The 17,123-nt window shown below is 42.7% G+C and overlaps 1 protein-coding gene across 1 annotated transcript; it reads right to left on the bottom strand.

The window, feature by feature from the left end:
* Positions 1-361: 361 nt before the first annotated feature.
* LOC123097109 (probable adenylate kinase 1, chloroplastic) lies at positions 362-3,943 on the bottom strand. The gene is made up of 2 exons (XM_044518867.1): positions 3,557-3,943; positions 362-379 (listed from the first exon to the last, which is right to left on the bottom strand). Exons 1-2 carry the CDS (start codon positions 3,857-3,859, stop codon positions 362-364), a joined length of 321 nt encoding a protein of 106 aa, XP_044374802.1. The 5' UTR covers positions 3,860-3,943.
* Between the last annotated feature and the right edge of the window lie 13,180 nt (positions 3,944-17,123).

The raw sequence follows: 17,123 nt of genomic DNA, 5'->3' as shown, positions 1-17,123 counted from the left end.
ACACTAGATTGCATTTCGTCAACCGATGGTTGTTCATCGAGTGTTAAGTTCATCTCGTTCATATACGGTGATAGTCGTACTACTATCAAAGAGATTTTTAAATTGTTCATCAAATTATTATTTTTGGCCTAGACACTTGCCCCGTTCGTAACATTGTGATTCAAAAAGAGCTGTGCGAACATCAGTGTTCCGTTTGTGAAGATGATAGACCATGACTATTAATCTTCTCTGTAATCGGCATAAAAATAATAGTGATAGTGCATCTCCTTAACAAAGGATGCATTGATGACTGAAGTTTATCACTTCTGGACGACTCGGCTATTTAAGTCGGTCGACTAGCTCCTCACGCGGTGAGGTGGGACTAAACATCCAAACCTGCCTGCCCAATACCGATGTGAAAATCTTAGTATGAGCATTTTATTATTCGGTGTTTTTCGACAGCCCCGCCGACCCAACATCCGCAGCTTCCAAAATGATCGACGTGCATATGTTTGCATGTATTAGCTGTTTTGAAAATAGGGTTTGTGTTTGCAAATGGTAAAAATTTGAGGCCCGCCCGGCCATTGTCTGCGGGTGCGTCCGCTGACGTTTGAGGGCTCAAATTTACAGGCTGCAGCTGTAGATGCTCTCACAGGGCCAACTTGAGTTATCACGGCTCATTTTCTCTCTTCCTATCGAGAGTCGCCACTTCTTCCCCCTTCTTTTTGACATTTTTCCTAAAAGGCATAGCTTTCCCTATACCCCACGTCCCCCTCCCCCCCGCGTGCGCTCTACACGCGCCCCTGCAGCCTTAGACCATGCTATCTCTACTCTATTGCTACTTGCCGGTAGCCATGTCGAGGGAAACACTCTTAAATCGGTGTAAAACATTGTGGATCAACGACGTGGGACCAAAAAGGACGGAGAAGCATTAGTCTTAATCATAATAGACATGGGTCGGTTGCGTCACCTCCCGCTCCGACGCGCATTCCCTTCAGCCCTTCGCTGTTGCATGAGTCTTCAAGGAGGGGAGCGACGGAGCCGTTCCGATGCGCAACCCCTGTGCTCTTCCTTCAGCCCTTCGCTGTTGCATGAATCTTGCGGTGCTCGATCCCAGTGACAGTAAGGGAAACGACACGTATTGTATTGTTGCCATCGAGGATAAAAATACGGGGTTTATATCATATTGCTTGAGTTTACCCCTCTACATCATGTCATATTGCTTAAAGCGTTACTCCGTTCTTATGAACTTAATACTCTAGATGCATGCTGGATAGCGGTCGATGTGTGGAGTAATAGTAGTAGATGCAGGCAGGAGTCGGTCTACTTGTCGCGGATGTGATGCCTATATACATGATCATACCTAGATATTCTCATAACTATGCTCAATTCTATCAATTGCTCGACAATAATTTGTTCACCCACCGTAATATTTATGCTATCTTGAGAGAAGCCACTAGTGAAACCTATGGCCCCCGGGTCTATCTTCCATCATATTAATCTCCCAACAACTAGCAATTTCTATTACCGTTTATTTTGCTTTCTTTACTTTTAGTCTTTATCATAAAAATACCAAAAAAATTATCTTATCTTCTCTATCAGATCTCACTTTTGCAAGTGGCCGTGAAGGGATTGACAACCCCTTTATCGCGTTGGTTGCAAGGTTCTTATTTGTTTGTGTAGGTGCGAGGGACTTGCGTGTGGCCTCCTACTGGATTGATACCTTGGTTCTCAAAAATTGAGGGAAATACTTACGCTACTTTGCTGCATCACCCTTTCCTCTTCAAGGGAAAACTAACGCTGTGCTCAAGAGGTAGCAAGAAGGATTTCTGGCGCCGTTGCTGGGGAGTCTACGCACAAGTCAAGACATACCAAGTACCCATCACAAACTCTTATCCCTCGCATTACATTATTTGCCATTTGCCTCTCGTTTTCCTCTCCCCGACTTCACCCTTGCCGTTTTATTTGCCCTCTTTTCCGTTCGCCTCTTTTTTGCTTGCCTCTTGTTGCTTGTTGCCCCTATGGCCCTGCCTAGATTTGGTGATCTTCACCTTAAAAGACAGGAAGAGATTGAAAGCAATGTCCGAAGTTTTATGACTTTACAATTTGAGCACAATAATTTCTTTAGAAACGAGCTTAAGGAACAAAAAGGCTTTATGGAATACATGAATAAAGAGCTTAGTGGTATGTCTAAGGAATTTTATGGTTTGAAATCTCAGATTGTTCATCTTGAAAAATTAATAGCTGAAATCTCGGATAAGCAGGCCACCTTAGTTAATAAGATGGCCGCTAAACCGGAAAAATTTTAGGAGAATAAAGATCAAGATCTAAAAGTTATTGATGTGTCCCCTATTAAATCTTTGTTTTGCAATATGAATCTTGATAATGATGGTACTGGAGATGAGTCAACTTTAGTTAAAAGGCGTCCCAATAATTCGGAGTTTTTAGATCTTGATGCAAAAATTGGTAAAAGTGGGATTGAAGAGGTCAAAACTTTAGATAGCATTGAACCCGCTATCTTGGATTTCAAGGAGTTTAATTATGATAATTGTTCTTTAATAGATTGTATTTCCTTGTCGCAATCCGTGCTAAATTCTCCGCATGCTTATAGTCAAAATAAAGCTTTTACTAAACATATCGTTGATGCTTTGATGCAATCTTATGACCAAAAACTTGAGTTGGAAGTTTCTATCCTTAGAAAACTTTATGATGAGTGGGAACCTACAATTAAAATTAAAATTAAAGATCATGAATGCTATGCTTTGTGTGATTTGGGTGCTAGCGTTTCCACGATTCCAAAAACTTTGTGTGATTTGCTAGGTTTCCGTGAATTTGATGATTGCTCTTTAAACTTGCACCTTGCGGATTCCACTATCAAGAAACCTATGGGAAGAATTAACAATTTTCTTATTGTTGCAAATAGGAATTATGTTCCCGTAGATTTTATTGTTCTTGATATAGATTGCAATCCTTCATGTCCTATTATTCTTGGTAGACCTTTCCTTAGAACGATTGGTGCAATTATTGATATGAAGGAAGTGAATATTAGATTCCAATTTCCGTTAAGGAAAGGCATGGAACACTTCCCTAGAAAGATGATTAAATTACCTTATGAATCCATTATGGGAGCCACTTATGGGTTGCCTACCAAAGATGGCAATACCTAGATCAATCCTTGTTTTTATGCCTAGCTAGGGCGTTAAACGATAGCGCGTGTTGGGAGGCAACCCAATTTTATTTTTGTTTCTTTCTTTTTGGTTCTGTTTAATAATAAATAATTCATCTAGCCTCTGGTTAGATGTGGTTTTGTGTTTTAATTAGTGTTTGTGCCAAGTAAAACCGTTAGGACAACCTAACGTGATAGTTATTTGATCTTGCTGCAAAAAACAGAACTTTGCGCGCACGAGATTAGTTTTCATAAATCACAGAAATGTTCTTTTCAGTTGATTCTTTTTGCAGTAGATCAATAAACAAATCAGCGGGCAGAAACGAGCAGAAACGAGCCGCGAATCCCAATCACAGATCCAGATCGGGATCTGGAAATCAGCGGGGAGGGAAATGGGGGAGAGGGACTCACCTGCACAGCATCGGGCCCGGTGGAGGCGAGCTCGTCGCGGACGAGGTCACCGGTGGCGATGTGGGGCACGCCGAGGAGGCGGGAGAGGCGGCTGGCGTAGGTGCCCTTGCCGATGCCGGGGCAGCCCAGGAAGACCCACTGCACGTTCCTCTCGTGCGCCGGCCGGCGCCTCCTCTCCGCCCCCGCGAACGGGAAGGCCGGCGCCGCCGCGGGCGCCTGCCCGGGCGCCAGCGACGTCGCCATGCGCCTCCTGCCCGCCGCGGCGACGGAGGAGGAGCGGAGCAGGCGCTGTACGGCCGCCATGGTGAGGCAGGCGCGTGGCGGAGACGGAGGCGTGGGGTTTTAGGGTTCGGTGGCCCCTCGCCGTTTCCTCCGCCGGGTATTTGTACGCGCGCGCAGCGGCTTCGCGAGCACAGATGCGACGAGGATGGGGAGGGAGGCGGGGGGTGGGGGAGAAGACGATGCCGGGCTGAGGCGAGGGAGACGTGGCGCGGGTCCAGTGCCAACGCGTGCACCGGCCCTACCTGTCGGTGTCCGTGGTCCTCTGGAACGGGTGCATGCGTGGCGCGCGCGAGGTTAAAGTTGTTCGTGCCGAACGGCAGTAGTAGTACGGTCTCACCGTCCGATTCGAATCTGGACGCCGGAGAATATCCTTTCTCAGCATCTACCGGACCCTGTTTCCTCCGTAAACGTCTTCAACGTCCGCCCGGTCAAAAAATGTTGATCAATCGGACCTCACACTTAGTTCCTATACGTCCGTGACCGGCACCCCTTAAATCGGCATCGAATGTAGGGATGATATAAGGGTGATCAAACGCGACCAGACTCCAGGTCATAGTGGTCCAACCAGCAGCCATCCGAAACTCCTTCCTGGTCAAGACAGAGGCATCTAAGGGCGTGTTCGGATCCTCTCCAGCTTCACAAAACTCCACGGATTCAACTTCTCCTCCTCGCTTCTAGCTTCAGGTAGCGATTCCAGGAGCGTTCTGGAGATCGGCAACTTCTTCCGCAGCTGCAGCCCAGTTGAGAGGGCTATGGCAATGTTAGGCGTAGGTTGGCCGGCTAGATGCAGCGCAATTAGGAGGGGCTAGCCGTTCGACCGAGGATTCACGTAACGATTCGAGAGGTTCTGTTTCTTTTCGAGAGGAGGCATCGAAACGGTATCCTGAAGGAAATATGCCCTAGAGGCAATAATAAAGTTGTTATTTATATTTGCTTATATCATGATAAATGTTTATTATTCATGCTAGAATTGTATTAACCAGAAACTTAGTACATGTGTGAATACATAGACAAAACAGAGTGTCCCTAGTAGCCTCTACTTGACTAGCTCGTTAATCAAAGATGGTTAAGGTTCCTAGCCATAGACATGTGTTGTCATTTGATAAACGGGATCACATCATTAGAGAATGATGTGATGGACAATACCCATCCGTTAGCTTAGCACTATGATCGTTTAGTTTATTGCTATTGCTTTCTTCATGACTTATACATGTTCCTATGACTATGAGATTATGCAACTCCCGAATACGGGAGGAACACTTAGTGTGCTATCAAACGTCACAACGTAACTGGGTGATTATAAAGATGCTCTACAGGTATCTCCAATGGTTGACATAGATCGAGATTAGGATTTGTCACTCCGTGTTTCAGAGAGGTATCTCTAGGCCCTCTCGGTAATGCACATCACTATAAGCCTTGCAAGTAATGTGACTAATGAGTTAGTTACGGGATGATGCATCAAGGAAGGAGTAAAGAGACTTGGCGGTAACGAGATTAAACTAGGTATGATGATACCGACGATCGAATCTCGGGCAAGTACCATACCGATGACAAAGGGAACAACGTATGTTGTTATGCAGTTTGACCGATAAAGATCTTCGTAGAATATGTAGGAGCCAATATGAGCATCCAGGTTCCGCTATTGGTTATTGACCATAGATGTGTCTCGGTCATGTCTACATAGTTCTCGAACCCGTAGGGTTCGCACGCTTAACGTTCGATGACAATTTGTATTATGAGTAATGTGATTTGATGTACCGAAGGTTGTTCGGAGTCCCGGATGAGATCACGGACATGATGAGGCGTCTCGAAATGGTCGAGAGGTAAAGATTCATATATTGGAAGGCTATATTCGGACATCGGAATGGTTCCGAGTGATTCGAGTATTTTTCGGAGTACCGGGGAGTTACGGGAATTCACCGGGAGAAGTAATGGGCCTTATTGGGCTTTAGTGGAGAGAGGGGAGAAGGGCCAAGAGGTGGTGCGCGCCTCCCCCCTGCCCAAACCGAATTGGACAAGGGGTGGGGGCGCGGCCCCCCCTTTCCTTCTCCCTCTCCCTCTCTTTCCTTCTCTCCTACTCCGAATAGGAAAGGGAATCCTACTAGGACTTGGGAGTCCTAGTAGGACTCCCTATGCTTGGCGCGCCTCCTAGGCCGGCCGCCTCCTCCCTCCCTCCTTTATATACGGGGGAGGGGAGTGAAGGAAATATGCCCTAGAGGCAATAATAAAGTTATTATTTATTTCCTTATTTCATGATAAATGTTTATTATTCATGCTAGAATTGTATTAACCGAAAACTTGATACATGTGTGAATACATAGACAAAAAGGAGTGTCACTAGTATGCCTACTTGACTAGCTCGTTGAATCAAAGATGGTTAAGTTTCCTAGCCATACACATGAGTTGTCATTTGATTAACGGGATCACAACATAAGAGAATGAGGTGATTGACTTGACCCATTCCGTTAGCTTAGCACTTGATCGTTTAGTATGCTGCTATTGCTTTCTTCATGACTTATACATGTTCCTATGACTATGAGATTATGCAGCTCCCGAATACCGGAGGAACACTTGTTGTGCTACCAAACATCACAACGCAACTGGGTGATTATAAAGGTGCTCTACAGGTGTCTCCGAAGGTACTTGTTGAGTTGGTGTATTTCGAGATTACGATTTGTCACTCCGATTGTCGGAGAGGTATCTCTGGGCCCTCTCGGTAATGCACATCACTATAAGCCTTGCAAGCAATGTGACCAATGAGTTAGTTGCAGGATGATGCATTACGGAACGAGTAAAGAGACTTGCCAGTAACGAGATTGAACTAGGTATTGAGATACCGACGATCGAATCTCGAGCAAGTAACATACCGATGACAAAGGGAACAACGTATGTTGTTATGCGGTTTGACCGATAAAGATCTTCGTAGAATATGTAGGAGCCAATACGTGCATCCAGGTTCCGCTATTGGTTATTGACCGGAGACGTGTCTCAGTCATGTCTACATAGTTCTCGAACTCGTAGGGTCCGCACGCTACAAGTTCGGTGACGATCGGTATTATGAGTTTATGTGATTTGATGTACCGAAGATAGTTCGGAGTCCCGGATGAGATCGGGGACATGACGAGGAGTCTCGAAATGGTCGAGACGTAAAGATCGATATATTGGAAGGCTATATTCGGACATCAGAAAGGTTCCGAGTGATTCGGGTATTTTTCGGAGTACCGGGGAGTTACGGGAATTCGTCCGGGGAGTCAATGGGCCTTAATGGGCCTTAGTGGGAAGGAGAGGCAGCAGCCAGGAGGTGGCGCGCGCCCCTCCCAAGCCCAGTCCGAATTGGACAAGGGGTTTGGGGCGCGGCCCCCCTCTCCCTTCCTTCTCCCCTCCCCCTCCTTTCCCCCTTCTCCTAGTTGGACTAGGAAAGGCGGAAACCTACTCCTACTAGGAGTAGGAATCCTACTCCTTTGCACGCCCCTCCTAGGGCCGGCCTCCTCCTCCCTCCCTCCTTTATATACGGGGGCAGGGGGGCACCCCAAGACACACAAGTTGATCTGTTGATCTCTCCCAGCCGTGTGCGGTGCCCCCCTCCACCATAATCCACGTCGATCATATCATAGCGGTGCTAAGGCGAAGCCCTGCGTCGGTAGCATCATCATAACCGTCATCACACCGTCGTGCTGACGAAACTCTCCGGTGAAGCTTTGCTGGATCAGTGCTCGCAGGACGTCATCGAGCTGAACGTCTGCTGAACTCGGAGGTACCGTACGTTTGGTACTTGGATCGGTCGGATCGTGAAGACGTATGATTACATCAACCGCGTTGTGCTAACGCTTCCGCTTTCGGTCTACGAGGGTACGTGGACACACTCTCCCCTCTCGTTGCTATGCATCACCATGATCCTGTGTGTGCGTAGGATTTTTTTTTGAAATTACTACGTTCCCCAACAGGGAGCACCCCAAAGTTTCTCTTAGCCGTGTGCGGTGCCCCCCTCCACAGAAACACACCTCGGTCATATCGTTGCAGTGCTTAGGCGAAGCCTTACGCCGGTAACTTCATCATCACCGTCACCACGCCGTCGTGCTGACGAAAACTCTCCCTCGGCCTCAGCTGGATCAAGACGTCGAGAGACGTCACCGAGATGTACGTGTGCAGATCGCGGAGGTGCCATGCGTTTGGTACTTGATCAGTTGGATCGCGAAGACGTTCGACTACATCAACCGCGTTACTTAAACGCTTCCGCTTTTGGTCTACGAGGTTACGTGGACACACTCTCCCCGCTCGTTGCTATGCTTCACCTATATAGATCTTGCGTGATCGTAGGAATTTTTTTGAAATACTACGTTCCCCAACAGTGGCATCCGAGCCAGGTCTATGCATAGATGTTATATGCACGAGTAGAACACAAAGAGTTGTGGGCAATAATAGTCATACTGCTTACGAGCATGGCATACTTTGATTCGGCGGTATTGTTGGATGAAGCGGCCCAGACCAACATTACATGACCGCGTTCATGAGACTGGTTCCGCCGCCGTGCTTCGCACACAGGTGGCTAGTGGGTGTGTGTTTCTCCAACTTTAGTTGGATCGAGTTTGACTACGCCCGGTCCTTGTTGAAGGTAAAAACAGCACACTTGACAAAAAATCGTTGTGGTTTTGATGCGTAGGTAAGAACGGTTCTTGCTAGAAGCCCGTGGCAGCCACGTAAAACTTGCAACAACAAATTAGAGGATGTCTAACTTGTTTTTTGCAGGGCTTACTATGATGTGATATGGCCAAGACGTGATGATATATAAATTGTTGTATGAGATGATCATCTTTTGTAACAGTTATCTGCAACTGGCAGGAGCCATATGGTTGTCGCTTTATTGTATGAAATGCAATCGCCATGTAATTGCTTTACTTTATCACTAAGCGGTAGTGATAGTCGTAGTAGCAATAGTTGGCGAGACGACAACGATGCTTCGATGGAGATCAAGGTGTCAAGCCGGTGACGATGGTGATCATGACGGTGCTTTGGAGATGGAGATCAAAGGCACAAGATGATGATGGCCATATCATGTCACTCATATTGATTGCATGTGATGTTTATCCTTTATACATCTTATTTTCCTTAGTACGTTGGTAGCATTATAAGATGATCTCTCACTAAATTTCAAGGTATAGGTGTTCTCCCTGAGTATGCACCACTGCTACAGTTCGTCGTGCCGAGACACCACGTGATGATCGGGTGTGATAAGCTCTACGTTCACATACAACGGGTGCAAGCCAGTTTTGCACACGCGGAATACTCGGGTTAAACTTGACGAGCCTAGCATATGCAGGTATGGCCTCGGAACACTGAGACCGAAAGGTTGAGCGTGAATCATATAGTAGATATGATCAACATAGTGATGTTCACCATTGAAAACTACTCCATCTCACGTGATGATCGGATATGGTTTAGTTGATATGGATCACGTGATCATTTAGATGACTCGAGGGATGTCTATCTAAGTGGGAGTTCTTAAGTAATATTATTAATTGAACTTAAATTTATCATCAACTTAGTCCTGATAGTATTTGCAAATTATGTTGTAGATCTATAGCTCGCGATGTAGTTCCCCGTTTATTTTTTGATATGTTCCTAGAGAAAAATAAGTTGAAAGATGATAGTAGCAATGATGTGGACTTGGTCCGTGATCTGAGGATTATCCTCATGACTGCACAGAAGAATTATGTTCTTGATGCACCGCTAGGTGACAGACCTATTGCAGGAGCAGATGCAGACGTTATGAATATTTGAATGATGACTACTTGATAGTTTAGTGCACCATGCTTTACGGCTTAGAACCGGGACTTCAAAAACGTTTTGAACGCCATGGAGCATATGAAATGTTCCAAGAGTTGAAATTGGTATTTCAGACACATGCCCGTGTTAAGAGGTATGAGACCTCTGACAAAGTACTTTTCCTACAAGATGGAGGAGAATAGCTCAGCTAGTGAGCATGTGCTCAGAATGTCTGAGTATTACAATCACTTGAATCAAGTGGGACTTAATCTTCCAGATAAGATACTGATTGACAGAGTTCTCTAGTCACTATCACCAAGTTACTAGAACTTCATGATGAACTATAATATGCGAGGGATGACGAAAATGATTCCCGAGCTCTTCGCGATGCTGAAATCGACGAAGGTAGAAATCAAGAAAAAACATCAATTGTTGATGGTTAAACAAGATCACTAGTTTCAAGAAAAGGGCAAAGGAAAAGAAAGGGAACTTCAAGAAGAATGGCAATTAAGTTGTCACTCCCATGAAGAAGCCCAAAGCTAGACCTAAGCCTGAAACTGAGTGCTTCTACTGCAAAGAGAATGGTCACTAGAAGCGGAACTACCCCAAATTTTTGGCGGATAAGAAGGATGGCAAAGTGAACAAAGGTATATTTGATATACAGATTATTGATGTTTACTTTACTAGTGTTCATAGCAACCCCTGAGTATTTGATACCGGTTCAGTTGCTAAAATTAGTAACACGAAACGGGAGTTGCAGAATGAACAGAGACTAGTTAAGGGTGAAGTGACGATGTGTGTTGGAAGTGGTTCCAAGATTGATATGATCATCATCGCACACTCCCTATACTTTCGGGATTAGTGTTGAACCTAAATAAATGTTATTTGGCATTTGCGTTGAGCATAAATATGATGTGATCATGTTTATTGCAATATGGTTATTCATTTAATTTAAGTCAAAGAATAATTGTTGTTCTGTTTACATGAATAAAACCTTCTATGGTCATACACTTAATATAAATGGTTTATTGAATCTCGATCGTAATGATACACATATTCATAATTTTGAAGCCAAAAGATGCAAGGTTAATAATGATAGTGCAACTTATTTGTGGCACTGCCGTTTAGGTCATATTGGTGTAAAGCGCATGAAGAAACTCCATGCTGATGGGCTTTTGGAATCACTTGATTATGAATCACTTGATGCTTGCGAACCATGCCTCATGGGCAAGATGACTAAAACTCCGTTCTCCGGAACTATGGAGCGAGCAACGGACTTGTTGGAAATAATACATACCGATGTATGCGGTCTGATGAGTGTTGAGGCTCGCGGCGGGTATCGTTATTTTCTGACCTTCACAGATGATTTGAGCAGATATGGGTATATCTACTTGATGAAACATAAGTCTGAAACATTTGAAAAGTTCAAAGAATTTCAGAGTGAAGTGGAAAATCATCGTAACAAGAAAATAAAGTTTCTTCGATCTGATCGTGGAGGTGAATATTTGAGTTACGAGTTTGGTCTTCATTTGAAACAATGTGGAATAGTTTCGCAAATCACGCCACCTGGAACACCACAGCATAATGGTGTGTCCAAACGCCGTAACCGCACTTTATTGGATATGGTGCGATCTATGATGTCTCTTACTGATTTACCGCTATCGTTTTGGGGTTATGCATTAGAGACAGATGCATTCACGTTAAATAGGGCACCATCTAAATCTCGTTGAGATGACACCGTATGAACTGTGGTTTCGCAAGAAACCTAAGCTGTCATTTCTTAAAGTTTGGGGCTGCGATGCTTATGTGAAAAAGCTTCAAGCTGATAAGCTTGAACCCAAATCGGAGAAATGTGTCTTCGTAGGATACCCAAAGGAGACTGTTGGGTACACCTTCTATCATAGATCCGAAGGCAAGATATTCGTTGCTAAGAATGGATCCTTTCTAGAGAAGTAGTTTCTCTCGAAAGAAGTGAGTGGGAGGAAAGTAGAACTTGATGAGGTAATTGTACCTTCTCCCGAATTAGAAAGTAGTCCATCACAGAAACCAGTTCCAGTGATTCCTACACCAATTAATGAGGAAGCTAATGATGATGATCATGAAACTTCAGATCAAGTTACTACCGAACCTCGTAGGTCAACCAGAGTAAGGTCCGCACCAGAGTGGTACGGTAATCCTGTTCTGTAGGTCATGTTACTTGACCATGACGAACCTACGAACTATGAGGAAACGATGATGAGCCCAGATTCCGCGAAATGGCTCGAAGCCATGAAATCTGAGATGGGATCCATGTATGAGAACAAAGTATGGACTTTGGTGGACTTGTCCGATGATCGGCAAGCCATAGAGAATAAATGGATCTTCAAGAGGAAGACGACCACTGATAGTAGTGTTACTATCTACAAGGCTAGACTTGTCAGAAAAAGGTTTTTGACAAGTTCAAGGTGTTGACTACGATGAGATTTTCTCACTCGTAGAGATGCTGAAGTCTGTCCGAATCATGTTAGCAATTGCCACATTTTATGAAATCTGGCAAATGGATGTCAAAACTGCATTCCTTAATGGGTTTCTTAAAGAAGAGTTGTATATGATGCAACCAAGAGGTTTTGTCGATCCTAAAGGTGCTAACAAAGTGTGCAAGCTCCAGTGATCCATCTATGGACTGGTGCAAGCATCTCAGAGTTGGAATATACGCTTTGATAAGTTGATCAAAGCATATGGTTTTATATAGACTTGCGATGAAGCTTGTATTTACAAGAAAGTGAGTGGGAGCACTACAACCTTTTTGATAAGTATATGTGAATGACATATTGTTAATCGAAAATGATGTAGAATTTTCTGGAAAGCATGAAGGAGTGTTTGAAAAGAGTTTTTCAAAGAAAGACATCGGTGAAGCTGCTTACATATTGAGCATCAGGATCTATAGAGATAGATCAAGAAGCTTGATAATTTTTTTCAATGAGTACATACCTTGACAAGATTTTGAAGTAGTTCAAAATGGAACGGTCAAAGAAGGAGTTCTTGCATGTGTTGCAAAGTATAAAGTTGAGTAAGACTGAAAGCCCGACCACAGCAGAAGATAGAGATAGAATGAAAGTCATTCCCCATGCCTTAGCCATAGGTTCTATAAAGTATGCCATGCTGTATACCAGACCTATTGTGTACCTTGCCATGAGTTTGGCAAGGGGGTACAATAGTGATCCAAGAGTAGATCACTGAACAACGGTCAAAAATATCCTTAAAGGACTAAGGAAATATTTTCTCGGTTATGGAGGTGATAAATAGTTCGTCGTAAAGAGTTACGTCGATGCAAGGTTCTTATTTGTTTGTGCAGGTATAAGGCGACTTGCGTGTAACCTCCTACTGGATTGATACCTTGGTTCTCAAAAACTGAGGGAAATACTAACGCTACTTTGCTGCATCACCCTTTCCTCTTCAAGGGAAAACCAACGCATGCTCAAGAGGTAGCAAGAAGGATTTTTGGTGCTATTGCCGGGGAGGTTTACGCCAAGTCAAGTCAAGATTTGATCTCCCAGCAACTAGCCATTTCTGGCGCCGTTGCCGGGGAGATCTACGCTCAAGTCAAGACATACCAAGTACTCGTCACAAACTCTTATCCCTCGCTTTACATTATTTGCCATTTGCCTCTCGTTTTCCTCTCCCCCACTTCACCTTTGCCTTTTCTTCGCCTTCTACCCATATGTATCTTTGTTTGTGTTTCCATGTGCCTTCTATTTGCTTGCATCTTTGCTTGATAAAAATCTATTGATATGGATCCACTTAAAGTGTTCTACTTGGATCATCTTCGATCCTTATGCGCTCGTGCTGAAACCCCAACTAGCCTAGTTGATGGGAAATCTTTAGATGAGCATGCTCATTTTGTGCGTCATCGTTTGTCTGAAAAAGGGAGACTCTTATGGGATCAAATAAACAGATTGCTGTGTTATGCTTGGAATCTTTGTGAAATTTATGGTTTTACTTGTTGCTCTAAGAACCCTAAAAAACACCTCCCATACCTATGTGAGTTTAATGATAATGAAATCTTATCTTCTTATGCAAAGGGTGTCTATAGTTACTATGATATCGAACAAATTGAAGAATTTGTTGCTTTTAAGGGTGCTTATGAAGTTGCTTCTTTGATTGAAAAGTATGATATTACTCTCTACGAATCTGAAAATTTTGACATACTTAAATATTGCTATGAAAACTATGCTCATAATGTCTATGTCAAAGAATTTATTGAAAGAATGACCGTTGCTTCTGAAGAAAATAATGATATGCATGAATCTATAGATAGTTATGATTCCGATGATTTGATTGAAATATCCCTTGATGAACATGATGCTTGCTATTCTTGTGGCCATGATGCCAATATTTATGAAGATGAATTTGCTATAGTTCCTTATGTTAAACATGAGATCGTTGCTATTGCACCCATACTTGATAGTTCCTTCGATGAAAAGCTTTATTGCAATGATGTTATTATGAATGTCAATTGTGTTAATGATATGCAAAACCTCAAGCTTGGGGATGCTAAGATTGCTGTGTCTACTACTTGTTGCAATGATCATGATTGGGGTGATTCTTCTTATGATCTTGAAAATTTATTTAAGCCCCATGATGAATATGAGATTGATAATAATGTTTGCAATGATATTGAAAGTGGGTTTGGAAGAGTGTCAACTTCAGATCCCACATATTTGGACTTTGATCAATCTTATGAAGTTTTTGATAAAAGTGGGTTTGGAGAGGTCATGACTTTAGTTAATGATATTCCCACTATTTTGGAAGAGTGTCAACTTTGCATGCATGTGGATCATGTAGAGAAAATTTTATGTGAGAGCTATATTGTTGAATTTTATTATGATCCCACATGTAATTATTACGAGAGAGGAAAATATGGTTGTAGAAATTTTCATGTTACTAAATTACCTCTCGTTATGTTGAGATTGCTATTGTTTCTTTCCGCTTCCTTGCATATGCTAGTTTTTGCTTGCCTTGATAATTTGTTTGCCTATAACATGCCTATGCATAGGAAGTATTTTAGACTTAGATGTGTTTGTCACGTGTTTTATGATGCCCTCTTTGTGCTTCAATTCTTGTCTTTCATGTGAGCATCATCGAAATTATCAATGCCTAGCTAGGGGCGTTAAACGATAGCGCTTGTTGGGAGGCAACCCAATTTTATTTTTGTTTCTTGCTTTTTGTTTCTGTTTAGTAATAAATAATTAATCAAGCCTCTGGTTAGATGTGTTTTTATGTTTTAATTAGTGTTTGTGCCAAGTTAAACCTATAGGATCTTCTTGGATAACAATTATTTGATCTTGCTGAAAAAGACAGAAACTTTCTGCTCACGAAAACAATTGTTAAAAATCACCAGAAAGTGATAAAATACTGATTCCCATTGCAGTATATCAATAAACAATTTATGTAGGTCGTCCTATTTTGGTAGATCTTTACGAGTTCCAGAAGTTTGCGTTTGTTACAGATTACTACAGACTGTTCTGTTTTTGACAGATTCTGTTTTTCGTGTGTTGTTTGCTTATTTTGATGAATCTATGGCTAGTATTGGGGGGTATGAACCATATAGAAGTTGGAATACAGTAGGTTTAACACCAATATAAATAAAGAATGATTTCATTACAGTACCTTAAAGTGGTGGTTTGTTTTATTTTGCTAACGGAGCTCATGAGATTTTCTGTTGAGTTTTGTGTTGTGAAGTTTTCAAGTTTTTGGGTAAAGATTTGATGGATTATGGAATAAGGATTGGCAAGAGCCTAAGCTTGGGGATTACCAAGGCACCCCAAGGTAAAATTCAAGGACAACCAAAATCCTAAGCTTGGGGATGCCCCGGAAGGCATCCCCTCTTTCGTCTTCGTCCATTGATAACTTTACTTGATGCTATATTTTTATTCACCACATGATATGCGTTTTGCTTGGAGCGTCTTGTATGATTTGAGTCTTTGATTTTTAGTTTACCCCAATCATCCTTGCTGTACACACCTTTTTGGGAGAGACACACATGAATCGGAATTTATTAGAATACTCTTTGTGCTTCACTTATATCATTTGAGCTAGATAATTTTGCTCTAGTGCTTCACTTATATCTTTTTAGAGCACGGTGGTGGTTTTATTTTATAGAAATTATTGATCTCTCATACTTCACTTATATTATTTTGAGAGTTCTTTAGAACAGCATGGTAATTTTCTTTGGCTATAAAATTAGTCCTAATATGATAGGCATCCAAGATGGGTATAATAAAAACTTTCATATAGAGTGCATTGAATACTATGAGAAGTTTGATACTTGATGATTGTTTTGAGATATGAAGATGGTGATATTAAAGTTGTTCTAGTTGAGTAATTGTGAATTTGAGAAATACTTGTGTTAGAGTTTGCAAGTCTCATAGCATGCACGTATGGTAACCATTGTGTAACAAATTTGAAACATGAGGTGTTCTTTGATTGTCATCCTTATGAGTGGCGGTCGGGGACGAGCGATGGTCTTTTCCTACCAATCTATCTCCCTAGGAGCATGCGCGTAGTGCTTGGTTTTTGATGACTTGTAGATTTTTGCAATAAGTATGGGAGTTCTTTATGACTAATGTTGAGTCCATGGATTATACGCACTCTGACCTTTCCATCATTGCTAGCCTCTTCGGTACCGTGCATTGCCCTTTCTCACCTTGAGAGTTGGTGCAAACTTCGCCGGTGCATCCAAACCCCGTGATACGATACGCTCTATCACATATAAACCTCCTTATATCTTCCTCAAAACAGCCACCATACCTACCTATTATGGCATTTCCATAGCCATTCCGAGATATATTGCCATGCAACTTTCCACCATTTCATTTATTATGACACGCTTCATCATTGTCATATTGCCTTGCATGATCATGTAGTTGACACCGTATTTGTGGCAAAGCCACCATGCATTTATCATACATGTCACTCTTGATTCACTGCCCATCCCGGTACACCGCCGGAGGCATCCATGTAGAGTCATATTTTGTTCTAGTATCAAGTTGTAATCATTGAGTAGTAAATAAATAGAAGTGTGATGGTCATCATTAATAGAGCATTGTCCCCCAAAAAAGAAAGGCCAAAAAAAAGAAAGGCCAAATAAAAAAAGGAAGGCCCAAAAAAAGAAGGGACAATGCTACTATCCTCTTTTTCCTTGTGCTTCAAAGTAGCACCATGATCTTTATGATAGAGAGTCTCTTATTTTGCCACTTTCATATACTAGTGGGAATTTTTCATTATAGAACTTGGCTTGTATATTCCAATAATGGGCTTCCTCAAATGCCCTAGGTCTTCGTGAGCAAGCAAGTTGGATGCACACCCACTTAGTTTCTTTTGTTGAGCTTTCATACATTTATTGCTCTAGTGCATCCGTTGCATGGCAATCCCTACTCCTTGCATTGACATCAATTGATGGGCATCTCCCTAGCCCGTTGATTAGTCGCGTCAATGTGAGACTTTCTCCTTTTTTGTCTTCTCCACACAACCCCCATCATTA

Source organism: Triticum aestivum, chromosome 4D (assembly GCF_018294505.1).
Source record: "Triticum aestivum cultivar Chinese Spring chromosome 4D, IWGSC CS RefSeq v2.1, whole genome shotgun sequence".
Taxonomy (NCBI): Eukaryota; Viridiplantae; Streptophyta; class Magnoliopsida; order Poales; family Poaceae; genus Triticum; species Triticum aestivum.
The sequence above is the reverse complement of the archived record's forward strand: the minus strand, read 5'-3'. Positions and strand labels throughout refer to the sequence as shown.